At 44.2% G+C, this 24,401-nt stretch overlaps 1 protein-coding gene across 6 annotated transcripts in view; it reads left to right on the forward strand.

The window, feature by feature from the left end:
* Positions 1-11,938: 11,938 nt before the first annotated feature.
* Positions 11,939-24,401, forward strand: part of LOC147028576 (uncharacterized) — a 53,680-nt gene continuing 41,217 nt past the window's right edge. The window contains exon 1 of one of the 6 annotated variants that reach the window (XM_085879122.1): positions 11,939-12,396. In XM_085879122.1, coding sequence (XP_085735248.1) covers positions 12,181-12,396 — 216 coding nt within the window. In that variant the 5' untranslated portion in view covers positions 11,939-12,180. The remainder of the gene's footprint in view (positions 12,397-24,401) is intronic. The other 5 variants (XM_085879116.1, XM_085879118.1, XM_085879117.1 and 2 more) reach the window with 5 other exon arrangements.

The raw sequence follows: 24,401 nt of genomic DNA on the forward strand, positions 1-24,401 counted from the left end.
AATATTTGATGACTTGATAGGGATGCCAGATGATAAACAGTTAAGCTTGTACATCAGTGGTGATCTTGGGACTCGAAAAACATTCCTGATCAATACACTCATTCAAGCACTGTGGACCAAACCACATGAAATCAGGTGGAGATGTAAACAAGGAGCTCCTCTTGGTAATGTTGCCAACAGCTTCTGCAACCAAACACCTGAAATTGGGGGATACAATCCGTGGGAAGTTGAAAATGATGGGTGGTGAAGACTTTGAGAAACCTCTGAACTTTTCAAGTGATGTTAAGCTTCCAAATTACTTCATGCAAGTAAAGATCATAATTCTTGATGAAATAAGTATGGTGGGACGTAAACATTATGTCATTATGTCCCACATTATGGGACATTAATTTTTCAACATAAACCAAAGGTTAGAACAGATTCTAGGAAAACAAGACAGACCGTTTGTAGGTTTGAGCATAATAACAACTGTCTATTTATTTTAAATGCCACCTGTTCCAGACAAGCAAATGTTTGAAACACCCAAAATAAGAAGTACAAATTTCACAGCTGTGAATACATGGAAATGATACATCAAAATGTACATCAGGTCAGGTATGGGAGCATGTGCCAGAACAGCACGTCGCTGCGTCCACTTTCCGCCGGTACTCCAGGGGCCTCCGTCTGGCCATCCCCCAGGCAGATGCCAGGCCCATCCCCATCTCCTTGAGATGATGTTCAACCTGTTGCAACCATGAGGCACGTGGTCGACCCACTGGCCTCCTCCACTCATGAGACTCCCTCGCTGAGAGAATCTGGTGAGCAGGATCAGAGTCAGGAAAACGAGCCACATGTCCATACAGCCGCAACTGACGCTCACGGACTATGCAGGTAACGAATCTCATCAGAGTCTCTCTCAGCAACCGCTCGTTGGACACAAAATCCGACCAGCGATAGCCAAGGATTCTCCGAAGAGACCTGGTACCAAAGGAATTAAGTCTCCGTCTCAGATCCTTGGTCAGAGTCCAAGTCTCGCACCCATAGAGCAAGACTGGAAGTACCAAGGACCTGAAGACTCGGACTTTCGTCCTCCCGCACAGGTACCAGCAGCGCCACACCCCATGATCCAGTGAATCCATGACTCCCCAGGCCCGACCCAGATGTCTATTGACCTCTGACTCGCAGCCAGCAGAGACATGAATATCACTGCCAAGGTAAGTGAATCTCTCCACGACCTCAACATCCTCACCACAAACAGACACAGACAGGACAGCAGCATCCAAGATGTCACCGAAAGCCTGGATCTTAGTTTTGACCCAAGAAACCCGTAATCCCAACGGCTCCGACTCCTCATTCAGCACCTCGAGGGCCCCCAAGAGGATGTCTAAAGTCTCCGCAAAGATGACTGCATCATCTGCAAAGTCAAGGTCCGAGATCTTGACATTCCCAAATGACGCACCGCAACTTGATCTCTCCGACATCCTCCCTAGAATCCAGTCCATACAAGTGCTGAAAAGTGTGGGGGCAAGTACACATCCCTGACGAACTCCAGTAACAACTGGAAATAAGTCAGAGATGGTACCACCACACTTCACAGCACTCTCAGTACCAGAGTAGAGTTCAGACATCAGATCGATCAGTTTTGGTGGCACCCCACGAAGACCAAGAATCCTCCAGAGGACATCCCGATTCACTGAATCGAACGCTTTACAGAGATCAACATAGGCTGCAAGCAGCCCCTGCCGAAACTCTCGTCTGTGTTCGGTGAGGAAACAAAGTGCAAGGATATGGTCAATCGTTGACCTCTTTGGTGTAAAGCCTGACTGCTCTGGACGCTGGTGCTCAAGCAGATGGTGGCGAACCCTATCGAGAATTATCCGAGCAAAGACCTTGCCCGGCACTGAGAGCAGCGTCACCCCTCGGTAGTTGTTGCAGTCTTGGCGATCACCCTTCCCTTTCCATAGAGGGACAACAAGGCCCCTCTTCCAGTCAGTTGGGATGATGCCTGTGTTCCAGGCAGAGCACAAAACTGCATGCAACGACACGAGTGCAGCATTTCCACCAGCCTTGAGAAGTTCGGCATGGATGCCACAGATCCCTGGAGCTTTGCCCCGTTTCAACTGGTTCACCGCAGCCCGTGTTTCCACAAGCGTAGGTGGACCACAGTTGATTCGAGGGTCAGCAACAGGGATTGTAACATCCTTGACGTCCAACTCGACAGTTGGGGGATCAGCCTGGTATAACCGCTCAAAGTAACCGGCCCAGTGGGCCTTCACTTCAGACTCCTCTGTCAAGAGCCTACCACTCTCTGCTCGAACTGTAGTGCTCCGAGGGATGGGCTTGGATGAACGTAATGCGCGAATTCCCCTGTAAGCGGGACGAGAATCACCTGTCCACAGGTGATACCTCTACAGATTCCTCGCACATAGGCCTCCTTGTCCACCCTCAGTGTACAGTTTTACGCCTCAGCTCCCTGAACAGCTCAGCTCTGCCATTTAGCCTGGCCCTGCGACTCTAGTCAATGGTATCCAGTGTCCCTTGAGAGACAAAATTCTTCTTTGCCCTGCGGTGAGCTCCAAGGCATCCACCGGCAACATCAAGGACGGTGGTCTTGAAGGCGCTCCACAACTCTTCAGGACCCCCCAAAGCACCCAGACCCCCCAAGTGTCCACTCAGCCTGTTCGCAAACTCCTCAGCTACTCTCTCATTCCTGAGCTTGGCAACATCCAGCCTCGGCTGGGATGGTACCATTCTCCAGGATTTAAGGTGCAGCTTTAGAGTTGCTACAACAAGCCTGTGGTCAGTATTGAGGAACTGAGCACTCCGGTAGACCCTGCAGTTCTGGATCATCCTCCAACGACCGTCAATGAGGACATGGTCAATCTCCTTTGCCACACCGCCAGCGTTGGAATACCAAGTCCAGCGATGAGCTTGTGGGCGCTGAAACCATGAACCAGCCACCCTAAGTCCATGACTTCTTGCAAAGTCAAGGAACTTAGTGCCATTCTGGTTCATAGTTCCTGACCCATGGGGACCAACACACACCTCATAACCGTCCCTATCAGTTCCAGTCGATGCATTGAAATCCCCCAAGACTAGAAGTGTATCTCGTCTGGGGCACTGGTCAACCACAGACTCGAGTGTGGCGTAGAATGCATCCTTCACGGTGAGATCACTCGCCTCAGTCGGAGCATAAACAGAGATCAGGGAAATGACACCTAAGGAGTGACGAATCCTTAATCTCATAATACGCTCGTTGACCGGTGTTACCTCAATTATCATTGGGGTCAGCTTATTGGACACAGCTACAGCAACTCCTTGGGTATGGTAACCATCAGAGCGACCAGACCAATAGTAGGTGTAACCACCCACCATTATCTCGCCGCAATCCGGTCTCCGAACCTCAGAGAGAGCTGCAATCCCGATGTCCAAACGCTTGAGCTCAGATGATAACAGAGACAGGTGATCATCCTCTCTTAGGGATAGGACATTCCAGGCACCCACCCGAAGGGACCGCCTCAGGTTAACCCAAGGAGACCGCCGTCTGGTGGACGACACCTCAGCACCACTCCGACGCACTCTCCCGCAATCTGACCCAGGGATGTTACCCCGTGGTTTCCCTCCTATCAAAGATTGGGGGTCCCGAAGGCTTTGCCCCAATCCCGTCATCCGGTGAGCTGCCCTGCGAAGGGAAGCTGCACAGGAGGTACTCCCACGGAATGGGTTTTCAGATTTTTTTGCGTTTTTGCGTTTTGCGGAATGAAGGGTTTTACAGTGGCCGGAGTGCAAATCCTGCCACCAACCTCCTAATAAGAAGTGACCCAACTGCAGGAGGACGTCCGCAGACACAGTTGGGCACTAGCTATGGATGGCCGTTGGCTCACAAGGAGCTCCTCCGCCCTTTGACAGGTTTTGTTTTTAATCCTGCTCAGTCATATAAATAATAATCAAAATGTACATGTTAACTCAGAAAATGAGATCTAAGGACGACATTGCTTTCTCTGAACATCAGACACGTATAGGTCGGGACAGAGTATCATTTGAAGACATAGAAGTCCTCAGGTCTCGAGTTAAGGAATGTCCAACGAGAAATGAAAATGATTGGTACAAAGATAAGCAGCAAGTACTGATTGCAAAAACACATGAGGTCAAGGATGCCTTTAATGATGAACATGTTCAGAGGCTACATGGAGATTCATATATTTTACTGGAAAAATATATTGTCGTACCCAATGAGTTTACCCCTATCTGGACGGGTAGCCAAACAGTTCTCCCTTGGAGGCTTGCCGCCAAGATTCTCGGCGATTCTGACATGCATGGGACGGGAGGGCAGCAAATGCACACAGCAGATGGAAGCACAACACAGGGGTACCCACAACAAATCGACAAAAAAAGCAACTTAAATAAATACGAGGTTGAATGAAAATAAATCAAATATTTACAATGGTAATCATTGAAAGGGTAATAATCAAAACGGAACACGAGACAAACGAAATCTAATTTTGAGGCGCCACCACACATATTTAAATACAGACAAGTGGGACAGATAAAACAAAGGAAAAATCCTCCCTTCCTCCCGGCACTTAGCTGGGGGTCCAGAAGTAAGTTTCAGTAGCTTCAAGGTCACCAAACCGCTTGGTTACTGCACGGGAAAATGCACCCAAAATCGCGTGCAGCCTCCTCTGGGTGGGCATACGTAAAGGAGGCAATTCGGGCAGCGATACTCGACACCAGGGCTCAGGAACCGCCGTACAACTTCTTTTGTCGATCGTGCTTGCCAATGCCGCTGCCCTGCAAATTGGCGCCATCTCTTTCCCCGATGGCACAACCCAAAGCTTTGAGGCTGTTCTCACGCGATCCAGCCAACAGTCAATGGCCAGCGTCTTGCTCTATCATGCGAGCCAATTCGCTTCAGCATGAACACAGGAATTGGGCAGCCTTCTTCACTGTGCTGAGGGAAAGCCAGCCATAATGCCCTTCTCTTTCAACCGCCATCTTCTGCCTCTCTCGCTTCTGTTCCGCTCCAAACCTTCATCTCGACTGCCCTCTTTGTCGCCCAACATGAAACTCTCTGACTAACCTTACTCTCCTCTCGGCTCTGACGTCATTCCCATCAATCATCCACTCCGGGAGTGTGGTTTTTCTCACTGTATCCCTGGAGGTGGGGCTTTCTGCCTCCTTGGACATGTAGCTCAGTTGTTGTTTTAAGGACATAATTCCTTTTATCGCCGGTCTTGAAATACAAAACATGGAAAAAGGTCACAGGAGGAAATTACATACTGAGAGAAATTATCCTTAACCCTTACTTAATTAACACAGCACCAACCCCATGTGGTGACATGTAACACTTAAGTTCACAGTTTCCCGACTCCATTTGCATTGAGATGTCTTCTACAAGTCCACAGACCAAGCTACTCTATGCAATCCTATCTTTAGAATGAAATTCCTCCATCTACCCCACAAACATAACAATATGCTGAGGAAGAAAAGTTCTGTTATGCCTGATCTTAGCAAAACCAACAAAACACAGCTCAAGGGTCTTTCAAATCTTCTTCACCTAATGAGTGGTGCACCTATTAAAATTACAAGCAACATCAATAAAGTAGACAAGCTAACTAACGGCGCATTTGGTTATGTAGTTGATGTGAATACCAAAAATAGTGTAGCATTGTTTGGTGTAGGTTAGATGATGAAACTGGTGACTGTTATATTTCACGTACTCCTCTTCCTTTCTCCTTCGGTCTCTATTTATAACCGTTTTTTATCCCCATACTCCCAAGGCCCCAACTGACTTCACGCTAAACTTATCATAAGGCTTCTCCTTGCTTCTTTCAATAAGCTAACTCAACTACCTGCTAAAACTAATGACTTTGTGTGTGACTTTTAACCAACTTTCGAAATCTGAATTTTCTTTATTCTCAATTCAGCTGATAGATATTGCCTCAGGTTTCATTGGTGTAATACATACTTGGCTTTATCATATAATGCAGTTGAAAGCTTTTCTGTTGGTGTACATGCTCTAGAAGAGCCAGTAAAAAATGATTGTTGATAATTGCTGAGGCATTGTTTTTTTTAGTTTTCCTTTATCGGGAGCATATGTTGTCTTTGTGAGCATTGTGGAGTTCTCCACGATATTTTAAATCCACTTCAAAGTAATATCCAACTTTTGCTTCATCCAATTCTTTCTGGATAGAGATAATGATTTTTTTTTAATATTCGTTCATAATTCTTCTCCTGGACCCATTTAAAGCCTCCACCACTATAGTAATAAGCTCTCCGTCTCAAGCTCAAGCTTTGTCTCAAGATTGATGTCTCAAGCTCTCTATGGTAGAGCTAGAGACATCGCCCATCCATAGAGATTGTTAGCATCATAATACATCAAATAAGAACTATCTTTCGAAGTATCATAATAAGAGAGATATTTATTATTTGCTTTGGCATATCTTTTTGAACAGACCTATTCATTTACACAATCAGCAAGATGAATTTTCTGGGACCTATTTATGTGCTATATTTTTGTGTTTAAAATAAAATTTTCTTGGTGCAATCTTTTACTAATTCATAGATACTTTTGTCTTTAAAATAAAATCTTGGTGAAATCTCATATGGATCACTCAAAAGATTTTATTTTGAACACAAAAATCTATACATTACTAAAACTCTCATCTTGTGTGTGTATATATATATATATATATATATATATATATATATATATATATATATATATATATATATATATATATATGTATGTATGTCTGTATGTTCCTGAAATACAGCCAAAACGGTACACGATAGCACAAAAAATTTATGGCCACCTTCCTCACCATTCGCCTATGGTGTGCAGTATCAAGTTTCGTTCAAATCGGGCAAAGAAAAAAATATTTAAAAAATCAATTCCCGATTCAGTCAAGTACTCTTCGGGAGTATTTGATCAATGCAAACAACCTTAGCGGTATAGTTCGCTGGAGCCATCTTTTTTTTTCTTGAAATGATTTTTTTCATCAACCGCTGTCACAACGGGAACCCAATGGGTTCACGGGTCGTCTAGTATAATACAGGGTGAGTCAGAAGTAGTGCCCGATTTCTGTCAGTTGATTGTTTGTTTGCCATTTGTATTACAGTGTACAAGAAGGTAGAAAAAAATGAATGACATGTTTATCTAACCATTTATTCATTAAAAAATATTACGGAACTGTACCAAGCTGTTTTACTTGCAATTTCAGCCTTAGCTACATTCGTTGCCGTTTTCGGATGACCGGACTTCTTTGCAGTGGCTACCGACCCTGTTGCTTCAAGTTTCTCGACAATCAATCGTATGTTTCTTCCCTGAGGTGGGTTAATATCGAATTCCTGTGCCAAACGGCATGCCGCCATCGTTGGTTGTTCATTACATTTGTAGTAATGTTTCACGGCCGCAATGCGTTGATTCATTGAAAGGTAATTCATGGTTCAATTTGGTGCAAATTCAGTAACTTTCCAAACTCGCAGCAATAACCTGCAAAACAAAATCAAAATTAAATGAATTACGAAAATTAATAATCTGCAAGACAATTATTAACAACATGACTTCCCAGAAAGAATCTGACAGCCGAAAAAAACAGAAATCGGGCGCTACTTTTGACTCACCCTATATATAAATCAGCAAGAAATTTCACCAAAACATTATATTTTAAAGATAAAAGTATTTATAAATCAGTTAGAGATTTCACTCAGAAAATTTTATTTTTAACACAAGAGTATATTTCAATAGGTCCTAGAAAATCATATTTTTTGGAATTTAAATATGGTGAATATAACTCATTGTAAGTGTTTGTTGTAAGTTGTAAGTATTTGTAGTCCTTATTGCAAACACCACAATGAGTTATATTCACCATATTTATTTTACAAAAAAGATGATTTTCTAGGACCGATGTGTATATCTACTTTTGTGTTTAAAATAAAATGTTCTGAGTGAAATCGCTAACTGATTCTATAGATACTTTGTCTTTAAAATAACAACTTGGTAAAATATCTTTCTGATTTATATACTACATTTTTGTGTTCAAAATAAATTATAATGGTGAAATCTCTTTCTGATCACTCAGAAGATTATATTTTAAGCAGAAAAGTATCTATAAATCAGGAAAAAATGATTTTTCTCGGACCCATTTATATATTATATTTTTGTGTTTAAAATACCTTTTTCTTGATGAAATTTCTAACTATTTATAGATACTTTTGTCTTTAAAATAAAATCTTGGTGAAATCTTTGCTGATTGAGATATGATATTTTTGTGTTTAAAATAAAATTTTGTTCAGATTTAAAAATGAATTCAACAAGGCTACTGATTAATATTTGTTGGGTTTGGAGTTTATTCAAAAACCTTTTCTTATAACTTTCATCACCATCGAAAATGTTGATAAATAATATGTTGGGGTTTGGTTCTTGGGCTAAATATCTTTGTTGAGTTGAGACAAAATGATAAACCTCCCTCGGTGTTCTGCTCTGAGTTCCTCCTGAACCACATATCATTTAAAAATTGTAGTAAATTACTCTTCCATTGTTTTGTTGACATCCATTAAATCTTTTTAAACCTCTCAGTCTGTGTGTTTTAGTGACAGTTGTCTTGGTTATTCCTTTGATGATACTGACAACATTCATTGTTTTCCATTTCAACACAAAAATTGTGATTTTCTCTACTCTTTGGTTTGGTTTTTGCTTGGCTCTACTTTTCCAGAGTTTTGAGGTCATTTATATGGAAGTAATTTTGCTTAAACTGATATTGTTAATGGATGAGATATCTGAAATACATAATTTTAAATATAAAGTTTTATAGCACAAGTGAGTATTATTACAAGGAAAGTGTGCAAAGGAGGAGGCCATTTGGCCCACCATGCTTGCGCCACACCAATACCAGATTTAATAAATCTGTTGATACCCCTTCCCTTCGTGTACAGCCTTTTGACTGCTGGTTGCATCATTGGTTAGGGGCACGGATATGCCGCTTATTGGTTGCATCATCGGTTAGGGGCACGGATATGCCGCCTCTATTACCAGTTCACTGGTACTCATTTCACCGACCTCAGAAGGATGACAGGCTGAGTCAACCCCCTGGTGTTAATTCAGCGGAAAAACGGGGCTTGAACTCAGGACCCTAGGATCCCAAGCCACCACCCTAACCACTAAACCAACACCAGGCTTCAAGCTATAACTATTCATGGAATATAACTATTCATAAGCCAACACCAACTATAATTATTCATAGTTAGGGATATAAAGGGACGGAATCTCTGTTCAAATGGGGGTATAACTGGATAAGAGATAGAGGGTGGGGGGTGAGTGGTCATGGGTGAGGGGTGGGGGTAAAATAAAATGGGGGGTGGGGGTTAAAAACAGTTTTTGATGCATAGTCAAGGCTGATGGAAGAGCTTAGTCCGAGAAACAATTTAATGCGGAGAAGCTGGTGCAGTATGAGTGGAAGAAGTGTGGGAGGAGAAGGAGAAGTTGGTGCTGGAGATGATCTGATTGTGAGAAAGAAAAATACACTCCTTTTATTGACAGGGTCAAATAGTCCCCCCCCCCCCAAAGTTTACATTGAAATCAATGGGGGGAATGGGATCGTGCAGAACCAACAAAATTCCCCCACTTACTATTCACATGCTCTACTAGTGAACATTTCAGCCATTTTGCAATACATTGAAAATGTGAATAATTTGCCAATAAATTTCATTGAATGTATTACCAAATCGTTATGGTCTTATTTTGTACACTGCTCCCTCCCGATTCTGTCTCCATGTGCTGCATGGTGGCATCACCAGATGTCAAAGGTGCCCCGGCGATGTCAGACGCTGGAGGGTGTTGTTTATTTATTTATTTAGCAAGGGAGCGGTGTACTTTGAATGTACTTGTTCTTGTTTGTGGTTGAATTCAATAACCAAATATGCAACTCTTCTTCAAATCTCATCAATTGGATGAAAATTGACAAAATGAGAAATTCGGCCTATGTTGATATTTTGGCCGGTGTTGACCTCAAAAATAATTTGTGGTTGGATTCAGTAAGTGGATGTGCAAATCTTCTTCAAATTTCAAGTCAATGGGATGAAAATTGAGGATTTTAGAGATTTTAGCTTCAATGTTGACCTTTAGCCTACGGTGACCTTTTGGTCTATGTTGACTTCAAAACCTCAAAATTAATTCGCTGGTTGAACTCAGTGACCTGAAATATATATATACTCTTCAAATTTCAATTCAATCGGATGAGAATTGAGGATTTTAGAAATCTCACTCAAGTTGTCGACCTTTGGCCGAAGTTGACTCAAAAGCACATGGTGGTTGAATTCAGTGAACTGATACGACAATCCTGTTCAGATTTCAAGTTAATCGGATGAAAATTGACAATTTTAGAAATTCTGGGCAATGTGATGTCAAAAGTAGTTGGTGGTTGAATTTAGTGACCTGATGGGCAAATCCTGTTCAAATTTCAAGTCAATCGGATGAAAACTGAGGATTTTTGAAATTCTGGCCAATGTGACTTCAAAAATCGTCGGTGGTTGAATGTAGTGACCTGATGGGCAAATCCTGTTCAAATTTCAAGTCAATCGGATGAAAATTGAGGATTTTAGAAATTCTGGCCAATGTGACCTTAAAAATAGTTGGTGGTTGAACTTAGTGACCCGATGTGCAAATCCTGTTCAAATTTCAAGTCAATCGGATGAAAATTGAGGATTTTAGAAATCCCACTCAAGTTGTTGACCTTTGGCCGAAGTTGACTCAAAAATACTTGGTGGTTGAATTTAGTGAACTGATACGACAATCCTGTTCAGATTTCAAGTCAATCGGATGAAAATTGACAATTTTAGAAATATTGGCCAATGTGACCTCAAAAGTAGTTGGTGGTTGAATTTAGTGACCTGATGGGCAAATCCTGTTCAAATTTCAAGTCAATCGGATGAAAATTGAGGATTTTAGAAATTCTGGCCAATGTGACTTCAAAAATAGTCGGTGGTTGAATGTAGTGACCTGATGGGCAAATCCTGTTCAAATTGCAAGTCAATTGGATGAAAATTGAGGATTTTAGAAATTCTGGCCAATGTTAACCATTGACCTATGTTGACCTCAAAAGTGTGACGACAATATCTCACGGTCACGTCACATGTGGTAAAGTTTTAATATCCGCCACAGAACAGTTTTCGATGTATGCTCTCAACAAAATGCAGATACGCACGGACGGACGCACGCACGCACGCACGAGTTAACCCCTTGCTGGCCAACAAGGATTGATGCTTTTAATTGAGGGCCGTGGAGGGTCGTGGGGGCCGTGGAGGATCGTGGGGTGTTCGTCCCACATTTCAAAACCCCCTTCGGCTCCGGCAAGCCGTTTTCAACGGAAAAAAACAATGTATAATTAATGAAACACAAAACGTTTTGTTTATCAACATAGCGTACAGGTACAGGTACAGGTACAGGTACACATGGTCATGTGCATATTTAATACATGTTGGAACAGCAGTAAATCGCAATTACCTCTGGATTCATGAATCCACGGCCAGACCCATCACGAATGTAATAAATAGATGGTTTAACTCAGAGATCAACGAACATCATGAATGAATGAATGAATGAATGAATGAATGAATGAATGAATGAATGAATGAATGAATGAATGAATGAATGAATGAATGAATGAATGAATGAATGAATGAATGAATGAATGAATGAATGAATGAATGAATGAATGAATGAATGAATGAATGAATGAATGAATGAATGAATGAATGAATGAATGAATGAATGAATGAATGAATGAATGAATGAATGAACAAACAAACAAACAAACAAGTAAATAAATAAATAAATAAATAAAAAACACAAATGAACGTTCGTAGAAGGAAACACTTGTCTGTACTTATCAGGTGTGGGGGAGGGGGGGTTAACAAGCACATGGTCACAGTTGTTTAATAGTTAATGAGGAGTTGATTGAACACGCACAGCACGGACCCAGCACAGCCGTACGTCGTCTCGATGGGGATAAATCATTCGAAGTGACGTCACCCAAATAACAATGCTTTGTGTCCTTCATCGCGGGTCACCAGCCGAGCGAGGTCGGGGGGGGTCACCGGTTATTATTGTGCTAACACCCTCGAGGCGTGACCCATTTCCATTCGACAAAAACCCTTTGTCTGCTCTGGGGAAACGTCCATCGCGCCCAGTGGAGCGATCCCATGGAGGACTTCGCGTGCCATCCGTGCTGTTACTTTCCGGGTAAAGTGCCCTGGAGGCGTCGCGGCGATGCCCGGGGGGCGGTGGGTACTTGGGTCACTCCACCGTGGGCTAGTCCTCCGTGGGTGACCGCGCCCTGGATTACCCCCCCTTGGGCTCCCCCGTTTCCAGGATTATGGAGACCTCCCCTTGAGAGGGGTAAGGATGTTGGAGTGCAGGTACGTGTCCTGATGAGGTTTTATTGGGCGACCTCGGTACTCGGACCCCCCCCCCCCCAGAAACCCATTTCCCATTGGAGGTGTTAATGTATTTTATAATATTCACGAGTTTCCTGACAAAAGGCACTTCAATCGAGTGACGAGCCATTGGCCATTGCGTCCAATAAGCCCGCACACACCTGTTGCCCACCTGTGGCTGCTTGTCTCCTTTAATTGTCTTACAATGTTGATGGTTGAGCAAGGAAGCAGCACGAACTGTTTTAACGTCTTTGGTATGACGTGGCTGGGGATTTGAACCACTGACCTCCCAGACTCGGAGTGGACCCGTTAACCATGACTATTCCGTGTGTGGTTGACTGAGTTGAGTGCATTTCGTCACGCACAGCTATTTTGTTTACCTTCTAATTAGTTGCTCAACATTCCTTCCTACCCAGTGAGTGTGGGGCTTTTATTTATTTATTTCCATTTCTTCTCCTCTTCTCCCCCTCCCCCCCCAAAAAAACCCTTTAACATTTTTAACTGAAACTTGGTACGTGGCTTCAGCCCGAGCTCGTGAAGCTTGTGCATATCCACGTTTTGGTATCCCTTTTGTCTGGAGCTGCTTGTCAGATTGACACCATTTTCACAATAGCTGAGACTACTTGTGTGGAATGTTTTGATTATGACGTCATGTGGTGTGGCAGCCATATTGGAAAAAAATTTTTGGAGCTATATCTGGAACTGCTTTATTGTGGGTGGGGGAATTGTAACTTGGCACCTGTCAAGTACCCCCCATTGGGAATATTATTATTATTATTATTATTATTATTTTTTTTTTTTTTTTGGTCATAGGTCCTTGTGATATTGTGTATGCAGAATGCCATGTCTGGTCAAGGGATAAATTTTAACAAAAAATTGTCCTTTATTCAACATAAAACTGTTTATATTTATTTTATAAAACTTCAAAAATCTTAAACAGCTGAACAGATCGAGGAGAAACTTTGCTGTTATGACCTATCCCTGAACAAAAACTTCTCAGCTATGACATCATAGGTCATCTGGTTTGGCAGCCATATTGCATTTAATCTGAAGACCTTTTAAAAATCTTCAGGAGCGGCTGGAGACTGATCGAGGGGAAACTTCGCATGTTCCCCCAAACCTTGCGGATATCAAGTTGTTCATGAATAATTGATGGGTGATGTAGTTTGGCAGCCATATTGGATTGAAGGAAAATTATTTTAATTTTCTTGAGCCACTGCGTCGATAAACGTGAAACTTCACAATTGTGGTCTCATCGTGATGGGGCATGTATCGTTCAAATTTTAACCTGATTGGACATGAAATCTGGAAGCCAGTATTTAATAATTTTTTATTTATTTTGAACAAGTTTCACTTGGCTGTGCCTGGATGTGTTTGAGGATAAAGTTTCCGTTGAAACCTGAGTCTTATCCAAATTCCTCCTGATGACGTCATCTTTGCGTTTTTTTTTTTATTTTTTTATTTTTTATTTTTGGCTTATTCCGGTTCCTTCTGATTATTCCAATGCTGTACCGAATTTTATTTGGTCTTCCATTTGATTATATATAGTTAATATCACGAACTTGCCACCAGAATTTTCTTGCACCAAGTCCTCAAGACTTGGGCAGGTATTCTTTGAATACCATCTAGTTTGGGAGTGAATTTGGAGAACCAAGAACAGAATGCAATGCAGAGGCATCCTTTGGGGGTTTGCTATTTCAGATTGTTCTCAAATCGAGTTGAACAGGTGATTGTCAGATGGGTTTCTGTGATGGCTTGATAGGGGAGAAGAAAACGTTATAAATTCTGCTGTTTGGGTGTGGGAATGCCTGTTTGCTTTTGAGTGTGGGGAGGGGGTTTATGCCTTAGGGTTGGGAGGCGAAGTGTGTGGTGGGAGAGTAAAGATCAGACAGCTGGGAGGCTGAGGCCTTTTTGTTGTCAGAATTGCATGTGTGCGTTTCCTCGCAGTAAAAATCAAATTCACGATGAGGTGGAGGTGGAGGGGGTGGGACGCAATCGCCCTACGGGTCATGTGCTCGTGCCTCTTGATAATGCCAACGTTTTGGTACATGTTAAACATTATCTAATTGAAGAAGAAAAAAAATCTATGTTGACCAACACTTTTAATTGTATGTCTTGGAATGACATGAACACAATGCAAAAAATTCATTCTGGCATTCCAGAAACGATGCAGCACTTTGCTCATTTGTAAATTTGTTATGGTCATGTATATTTAGCCTTTAAACTTTACATACATGAGCTCATCATTCAAATGAAACTTCATTGCTTTTGTTGTAATTCAACAACTTAGCAATCCATTACTCCTCATATTGTTGTGGGCTGGGGTTCGGTGATAAACAATCATGAGGTGGAGCAGTAGAGCTGTCTCGTACCGAACACCTGGAATTTAGGTCGTGACGCTTGGATAAGTCTGAAAGGTCACGGGTCACTTGAAGGACCGTGGTCGCCAATATTTAGACTGCGTGAGGTAGGGTTAATTACCTAAGTACCCACACTGTCTAACTACCGGGGAAGCTACACTCTTGGCCGACTTTGTCTGAACTGAGTTGCTGTTACCGACTCGGATCCGGCGTAACCGAGCCGGAGTTAGCAAAACCGTGCCGGGCCAATGACAACTTACGGTCTCACTAATTCTCAATACACACCGTGCTGGGTCAATGAAAGAAAGTGACAGACAACGAGCTGGTACATTGAACAATTGGGGGTTTTTATCGGGGTAAGGGGAGCACAAAGAGCAGAGTTATCTGAAGATGCAGGAAAATGTACAATGAAGAAAAACACTTACTTTCTACGCACACCCCCCCCCCCACACACACACACACACACACACACACACACACACACACACACACACACACACACACACACACACACACACACACACACACACACACACACACACACACACACACACACACACACACACACACACACACACACACACACACACACACACACACACACACACACACACACACACACACACACACACACACACACACACACACACACACACACACACACACACACACAATGGACCCCGTGGGGTCTTTACTCGGTCCCTCAGCCCAGGAGGGAAAGGCAAGCTGGAGACCAGGGTCTTGTCGGGTACCTCTCCGCCTCGTGCGGTCACATTGGACTCTAACCACCATGGTGAATTTCAAGTCCACAGGCCCACGATCCTGGCTGCTCGGTCACCACCACCATGAGCCACCGCAAAGGGCCACAGACGAAAAGCTACAATGACTAAGACCAAGCCAATCGCCATGATGACTGCAGAACACTGGTCCCGCCAACCACTCTACTCTCCTTGCCAGGTCCGAGGGATGTCTTCCCCTCCCACTCACCTCCTGATTGGACTAGGGGTTGTAGGGCGATCAGTGGCCTTCCCTCATTGGTCGAGGCTGCTCGCCCATTGGCTGGAGGAAACGCTCCATACCCTTCCTCGGAGCAGAGCCTCGATCTGAAGTGATGGAGGCTCCACCCACGCCTTCAGCCAAAAACGCGTGGGCAATGGAGTCGGTGGTGCGGAGAGATGGAGGATTGATGTAAAAAAAAAAAAAAAAAAAAACTATAAAACTTCGCAGCGCACACATGTAATTCCCATTACAGAAGGATGGGACCCTGACTATAAACACATACTTGTCGAAATAACTGCGGGGGCTGCTGTCTGTTTGTGTGAAAATGGCTTCCAGATTCGTAACAATATTACCCCTTACCTCGCTTTGGTTTACTCCTGATAATTTAAGCATTTTAGTCTGCCCACACGCCTGAACAGTGCGGCATTGGGCCGAGTTGCGAATGCTGTCATACTATCTTTTGTCAAGAAAAATATTTAATTTTAACCATTCAAATTTAAATTGTTTAAAAACAATTTAAACCTAATCAGGGATTCCCAAAGCGCTGGAAATCAGACAAACATGTGCTCACCTTCAAATAATTGTTTAATAAATTGACACATGGAATGAGTAGATGAAAACCAAAACAACCTTGTGAGGATGTATAGTGTGCAGTCCCTTCAGGACGTATTGACCCCTTGACCTTTTCACATTTTGTTGTTACAGCCTGAATTTAAAATTGATGAAATTTAATATATATATATATATATATATATATATATATATATATATATATATATATATATATATATATATATATATACACGATATTTTTTGTCACTGATCTACATGAAACTCATGACAAATGATGTGTTTTTAGAAATTTTTACAAAGAGGCAGAAATGTTCAGTCAAGTCTTCAACCCCTTGAGTCTGTTTTGTAGACGTGCCTTTTGCCAGCGATTTACAGCTTCAAGTCTTGGATATAATCTGTAACAGCTTTGCACATCTGGTTTTGGGGATTTTTCATCTCATTCTTCCTTGCAGATTTGGATGGGGAGAGTCAGTGAAAAGGAATCTTGAAGTCTTTCCCCAGATTCTCAATGGTTCAAGTCAGGCCTTTGGATAGGCCACACAAGAACTTTCGTGTTGTGTTGCTTTGGCTGTATGCTTAGGGTCATTGTCCTGTTGGAACATAGGTCTTTCACACTCTGAAGCAGCACCTCAAGGATTTGCCCATATTTGGCTCGATTCATTGTGCCTTTTTATCCTTGCAACTCTCCCAGTCCCTGCTGCTGCAAAGCATCCCCACAGCATGATGCTGCCACCACACTTAATGGTAGGGATGGTGTTAGATGGGTGATGAGCTATGCTAGGTTTCCACCAGATGTAGCACTTTGCATTCAGCCCAAAGTTCAATTTTTGCCTCATCACAGCATAATCTTTTGCCTCATGCTCTGTCATTCATGTCCATTTTTGCAAACTCCAGGCTTGCTGTCATGCACCTTTTATCTTGGGAGTTTCTTCTGTATGGCCACTCCACCACAAAGCCTAGATTTGTTTAGTGCTGCAGAGACTGTTCTTCCATCTCAGCCAAGGAACTTTGCAGTTCTGTCAATGGTCATTGGGTCCTTGGTCACCTTCCTGACTAAGGTCCTCCTTGCTGAGTTGCTGTTTGGTCAGACAGCTTGCTCTGGGTAGTTCCATATTCTCTCCATTTAAATTTTTTTTTAATGATGGAGCTCACTGTGCTTGACTCTACACTCATTGTTTTGTACCTTTTGCAGATCTATAGGTCTTCACAATTATCTCTGAGTTCTACAGACAGTTGCTTGGACTTGATGGTCATTTCTGCTCTGGCATGCACTGTCAACTGCGGGACCTTGTATCGAAAGGTGTTTTTTCTCAATCATGTCCAATCAATCGAATTGGCTACAGGTGGACTCAAATTAAGTTGTAGACATCTCAAGGATGGTCAAAGGAAATCGGAAGCACCTGAGCTCAATTTGGTGTCGTAGCAAAAGGGGTTGAATACTTATTAATGGAAGACATTTCAGTTTTCCCTTTTTTTTAAAAATTAATCTCTAAAAGTTTCTCAAAACATGTTTTCACTGTCGTTGTGGGTCCTTCGTGCAGATTGGTGACAACCGTTTAAATTTAATCCCTTTTGTAGTCTGGCTGTAACACAAGTTAAGGGGTGTGAATACTTTCTGAAGGCATGTAAAGTGCAAAGAAATATGCAATGTCTGAATTTGGATAAATTGCTTGCAATTGATCAGCTCTGATTTAATTTGTGAACTTCTCCAATAGGTTTGTCAAGCTTGATACTCTTCAAATGAGAGCAAAGGTGCACACATTCATCAGCTCGGGCCTTTTCCAAATCTGTGAACTGATAAGCGCTTCAGAGCCTGAGCTTTCAAATTGGAATCAGGACGAGTAATTTTTTTTCTCAAAGAAACATGTTATGCACCAGTTGGTAAGATCCAAGACTGAGGAATGTGTTCACTAAACTCGTCTCTGGCATTCAGCTGTTTGTCCTTGCTGGCTGACATTGAACAGCAGTTTCCTCCTCCGACACCTGGCTGTAGCAGTGTTGTAATTCTCGAGTCCAGATAGCTATTTAGCATCTGTCTTTCAAACCTGTCATCATTTCTCGATTCCTGAATGAACTTTCCAAGAGCTCCATCGAGTCTAACAATCCCAATTTCTATATTGACACACCAGAAGTTTGGTTTCATCCTTCTGACGGGCAGCAACCCCCTTCTCATGAAACTGCCAAAATCCAGAACCACTGCTCACCTCCACTCATTTGTTCCAATTTTTTATTTATTTGTTTTTATTCTTCCATTTCCACCTGTGGAACCAACTTCCACACTCTTCAATCTCATTCTTCCCTCCAGGTCTCCAAGATGGCAGTTCACCACAATCTCAAGTCGCTCCTCCTCCCCCCCCCAAATCCAAAACTATGATTTATACATCTGTTAAACCATCCCCCCCCCCTTGAAAAACTTTGCTTCTGTATCCATATTGTCTCCTTGTGTTCTCCCCAACCCCCTCAGTTACCCACATCCCTTTGTCTGTCTTTCTCCCTCTACCCTTTTGTTGGCATCTCCCCCTTCTCCTGCTGTTCCTTTTGTGTCCTGATTTGTTGTGTTCTTGTTCTTCATGAGCCGTGTGTGTGTGTGTGTGTGTGTGTGTGTGTGTGTGTGTGTGTGTGTGTGTGTGTGTGTGTGTGTGTGTGTGTGTGTGTGTGTGTGTGTGTGTGTGTGTGTGTGTGTGTGTGTGTGTGTGTGTGTGTGTGTGTGTATATATATATTTTAATCTATCTGCATGGTTTTTTCCACAGAATGTGGCATGTTTCATCTTGTGTTGGACAAATTTTTGCCACTAGATTTGGAGTGCAAGTAAGAGGATAACACTTCCGACTTGTTCGTGGACCCAGAGAAAATGTATTGCTGTTGAATGATCCCAAAGAAAGAAATTGCTTCCACACAACATCCACCAGTTTACGTTCCCACAAGATTCAGTAAATGTGCTGACCAAGGGATAGACACGACTAAGGGGTTTCTCGTTGATCCGAGCTTGAATACCAGAAGAAAGACCAGACATGTCACAAGTCTGTCCTGACATTCTCGTCAGGTTGGTAAAAGTCCAGTGTATCGATGATTGCTTTGAATAAAACTGCAGCTTTTTTTTCCTGGAATAAATTTAACAAAGCATTCCACAAGGATTGACATATCTACTAATGAAGGATAATATTTGTCCATGTGCGATGTATCTGGTTGAGTCCATGCTAGTGGAACAAGGAGAAAATATATAACATGTTTCAGCCCCTGTGGTTTTTGTAAGTCTTTATATATACTGAAATGCAAAAGAAACTTACCACTTGTTTGAAATGTAATAAAATTGTAACAGTTCAAAATAAAACAAACCAACAATTGCTAATTGAAACATTAGCATTTTATTGACATGTCAAGTTTTTGACCAAGATACACCATCTCATAAGTTTGTTCTACAGAACAGCACAGGGTGCAACGTCAGTCTCCTTTCAATAGCGTGTGTGGCCCCCATTGTTTTGGATACGGGCAGTGCATCGTCGGCGCATACTGCCTACCAGTCTTTGGATGGATTGCCGCTGGATTCTGTCCCACTCAGTCCTTAATGTCTGAAGCCATCTGCCTGTCCTGCCTTGCAGTGGTGACTCTTGGCCTCCCTGATTGAGGTCTGTCATCTGCAGAGTTGTGGAGGGTGTCTCTGTCCACCAGGGCCAATATCGTCTGGTGTGAACAGCCAAGGTGACGTGCCACCTCACGGTAGCTCAATCCGCTTTGCATTATGCCCAAGGCACACTGCTGTTTATCCCTTGACAATCGTGGCATATTGATTGAAATGCCCATTTCGCACTGGCCTTTTTAAAGCCAATATAGACATCAAGTGCAGCTCATTAAAATCATCCCATACCCCTTGGCTAATCATTGACAGTCAAAACGGCTGTTCAACAGCTGTGATATGAAGTGACCATCCATGACCGTTTTGTCTGACAGTGAGGACACTATTATTCACACATTTACTGCACGCAGTTATTGTTGATATTTGAAGGTTTAAAAGGTGGTTTCTTTTGCGTTTCAGTACATATATATATATTTTTTTTTAATTTATTTATTTTTACACACACACGAGGTCCGTCTCAAAAGTAACGGGACTGACTTCACAAATTTTATTCCAAAAAAATATATTAATCACAACTTGTCCCCTTCAAAATTGTTTCCCTCCAGTCTCACACACTTGTCCATCCTCTTCCACGCTTCGATGCACCCCCTGGAAGGCTTCATCTGGAATCCTCCGGAGCTCCGTCACGGCCATTTTGATGGTCTCCACATCAGGAAGTCGGGTCCCCTTGATCACCCCCTTTGAGCTTGGGGAATAGGAAAAAAAATCACAAGGGGCCAAGTCCATATCTAGTGCCCAACTGTGTCTGCGGACGTCTTCCTGCAGTTGGGTCACTTCTTATTAGGAGGTTGGTGGCAGGATTTGCACTCCGGCCACCGTAAAACCCTTCATTCCGCAAAACGCAAAAAAATCTGAAAACCCACTCCGTGGGAGTACCTCCTGTGCAGCTTCCCTTCGCAGGGCAGCTCACCGGATGACGGGATTGGGGCAAAGCCTTCGGGACCCCCAATCTTTGATAGGAGGGAAACCACGGGGTAACATCCCTGGGTCAGATTGCGGGAGAGTGTGTCGGAGTGGTGCTGAGGTGTCGTCCACCAGACGGCGGTCTCCTTGGGTTAACCTGAGGCGGTCCCTTCGGGTGGGTGCCTGGAATGTCCTATCCCTAAGAGAGGATTATCACCTGTCTCTGTTATCTGGGCTCAAGCGTTTGGACATCGGGATTGCAGCTCTCTCTGAGGTTCGGAGACCGGATTGCGGCGAGATAATGGTGGGTGGTTACACCTACTATTGGTATGGTCGCTCTGATGGTTACCATACCCAAGGAGTTGCTGTAGCTGTGTCCAATAAGCTGACCCCAATAATAATTGAGGTAACACCGGTCAACGAGCGTATTATGAGATTAAGGATTCATCACTCCTTAGGTGTCATTTCCCTGGTCTCTGTTTATGCTCCGACTGAGGCGAGTGATCACACCGTGAAGGATGCATTCTACGCCACACTAGAGTCTGTGGTTGATCAGTGCCCCAGACGAGATACACTTCTAGTCTTGGGGGATTTCAATGCATCGACTGGAACTGATAGGGACGGTTATGAGGTGTGTGTTGGTCCCCATGGGTCAGGAACTATGAACCAGAATAGCACTAAGTTCCTTGACTTTGCAAGAAGTCATGGACTTAGGGTGGCTGGTTCATGGTTTCAGCGCCCACAAGCTCATCGCTGGACTTGGTATTCCAACGCTGCCGGTGTGGCAAAGGAGATTGACCATGTCCTCATTGACGGTCGTTGGAGGATGATCCAGAACTGCAGGGTCTACCGGAGTGTTCAGTTCCTCAATCCTGACCACAGGCTTGTTGTAGCAACTCTAAAGCTGCACCTTAAATCCTGGAGAATGGTACCATCCCAGCTGAGACTGGATGTTGCGAAGCTCAGGGATGAGAGTAGCTGAGGAGTTTGCGAACAGGCTGAGTGGACACTTGGGGGGGGGGGGTCTGGGTGCTTTGGGGGGTCCTGAAGAGTTGTGGAGCGCCTTCAAGACCACCGTCCTTGATGTTGCCGGTGGATGCCTTGGAGCTCACCGCAGGGCAAAGAAGAATTTTGTCTCTCAAGGGACACTGGATACCATTGACCAGAGTCGCAGGGCCAGGCTGAATGGCAGAGCTGAGCTGTTCAGGGAGCTGAGGCGTAAAACTGTACGTGCACTGAGGGTGGACAAGGAGGCCTATGTGCGAGGAATCTGTGAGGGGGTAGAGCATCACCTATGGACAGGTGATTCTCGTTCATTCGCGCATTACGTTCATCCAAGCCCATCCCTCGGAGCACTACAGTTCGAGCAGAGAGTGGTAGGCTCTTGACAGAGGAGTCTGAAGTGAAGGCCCGCTGGGCCGGTTACTTTGAGCGGTTGTACCAGGCTGATCCCCCCAACTGTCGAGTTGGACGTCAAGGGTGTTACAATCCCTGTTGCTGACCCTCGAATCAACTGTGGTCCACCTACGCTTGTGGAAACACGTGCTGCGGTGAACCAGTTGAAATGGGGCAAAGCTCCAGGGATCTGTGGCATCCATGCTGAACTTCTCAAGGCTGGTGGAAATGCTGCACTCGTGTCGTTGCATGCAGTTTTGTGCTCTGCCTGGAACACAGGCATCATCCCAACTGACTGGAAGAGGGGCCTTGTTGTCCCTCTCTGGAAAGGGAAGGGTGATCGCCAAGACTGCAACAACTACCGAGGGGTGATGCTGCTCTCAGTGCCGGGCAAGGTCTTTGCTCTGATAATTCTTGATAGGGTTCGCCACCATCTGCTTGAGCACCAGCGTCCAGAGCAGTCAGGCTTTACACCAAAGAGGTCAACGATTGACCGTATCCTTGCACTTCGTGTCCTCACCGAACGCAGACGAGAGTTTCGGCAGGGGCTGCTTGCAGCCTATGTTGATCTCTGTAAAGCGTTCGATTCAGTGAATCGGGATGTCCTCTGGAGGATTCTTGGTCTTCGTGTGGTGCCACCAAAACTGATCGATCTGATGTCTGAACTCTACTCTGGTACTGAGAGTGCTGTGAAGTGTGGTGGTACCATCTCTGACTTATTTCCAGTTGTTACGGGAGTTCGTCAGGGATGTGTACTTGCCCCCACACTTTTCAGCACTTGTGTGGACTGGATTCTAGGGAGGATGTCGGAGAGATCAAGTTGCGGTGCGTCATTTGGGAAAGTCAAGATCTCGGACCTTGACTTTGCAGATGATGCAGTCATCTTTGCGGAGACTTTAGACATCCTCTTGGGGGTCCTCAAGGTGCTGAATGAGGAGTCGGAGCCGTTGGGATTACGGGTTTCTTGGGTCAAAACTAAGATCCAGGCTTTCGGTGACATCTCGGATGCTGCTGTCCTGTCTGTGTCTGTTTGTGGTGAGGATGTTGAGGTCGTGGAGAGATTCACTTACCTTGGCAGTGATATTCATGTCTCTGCTGGCTGCGAGTCAGAGGTGAATAGACGTCTGGGTCGGGCCTGGTGAGTCATGGATTCACTGGATCATGGGGTGTGGCACTGCCGGTACCTGTTCCGAAGAGCATGAGCTGCTCTATGGGTGCGAGACTTGGACTCTGACCAAGGATCTGAGACTGAGACTTAATTCCTTTGGTACCAGGTCTCTTCGGAGAATCCTTGGCTATTGCTGGTCGGATTTTGTGTCCAACGAGCGGTTGCTGAGAGAGACTCGGATGAGATTTGTTACCTGCATAGTCCGTGAGCGTCAGTTGCGGCTGTATGGACATGTGGCTCATTTTCCTGACTCTGATCCTGCTCACCAGATTCTCTTAGCGAGGGAGTCTCATGAGTGGAGGAGGCCAGTGGGTCGACCACGTGCCTCATGGTTGCAACAGGTTGACCATCTCAAGGAGATGGGGATGGGCCTGGCATCTGCCTGGGGGATGGCCAGACGGAGGCCCCTGGAGTACCGGCGGAAAGTGGACGCAGCGACGCGCTGTTCTGGCACATGCTCCCATACCTGCCCTGGGCCAAGTCTGAATACAGGGGTTGCACACAGATGGCACATTCCTCTCTGCCAGAAACTTAGATGCTCAGGGTACTGTGAGCAGGGGCGTTGTCATGGTGGAGCACCCAGGCGTCATTCTCCCACAGATCCCTACTCTTGTCCCGGACTGATCTCATGAGGTGCCGGAGGATCTCATTGTACATGTATTGATCCACTGTTTGACTCTGTGGTAGAAACTCGAAGTGGACGATGCCCTTGATGTCAAAAAACACGATGAGCTACACCTTGACCTTTGACTTCGACATCCTTGCTTTATTTGGTCTTTGTGTTGCAGGACTTTTCCACTGACGACTCTGCCGTTTGGTCTCGATCGTATTCGAATATCCACGATTCATCGCCAGTAATGACTCTCCTGAGAAGGTCTGGATCGTCCTCGAGGTGCTCGATAATGTCTTGACAGACAGTGACTTTGCTGTTTCTGGTCCTCTGCCAACAGCTTG

This window comes from Eptatretus burgeri, chromosome 4 (assembly GCF_056783735.1).
Source record: "Eptatretus burgeri isolate ZD-2024b chromosome 4, Ebu_testis_v1, whole genome shotgun sequence".
NCBI classification, from domain to species: Eukaryota; Metazoa; Chordata; class Myxini; order Myxiniformes; family Myxinidae; genus Eptatretus; species Eptatretus burgeri.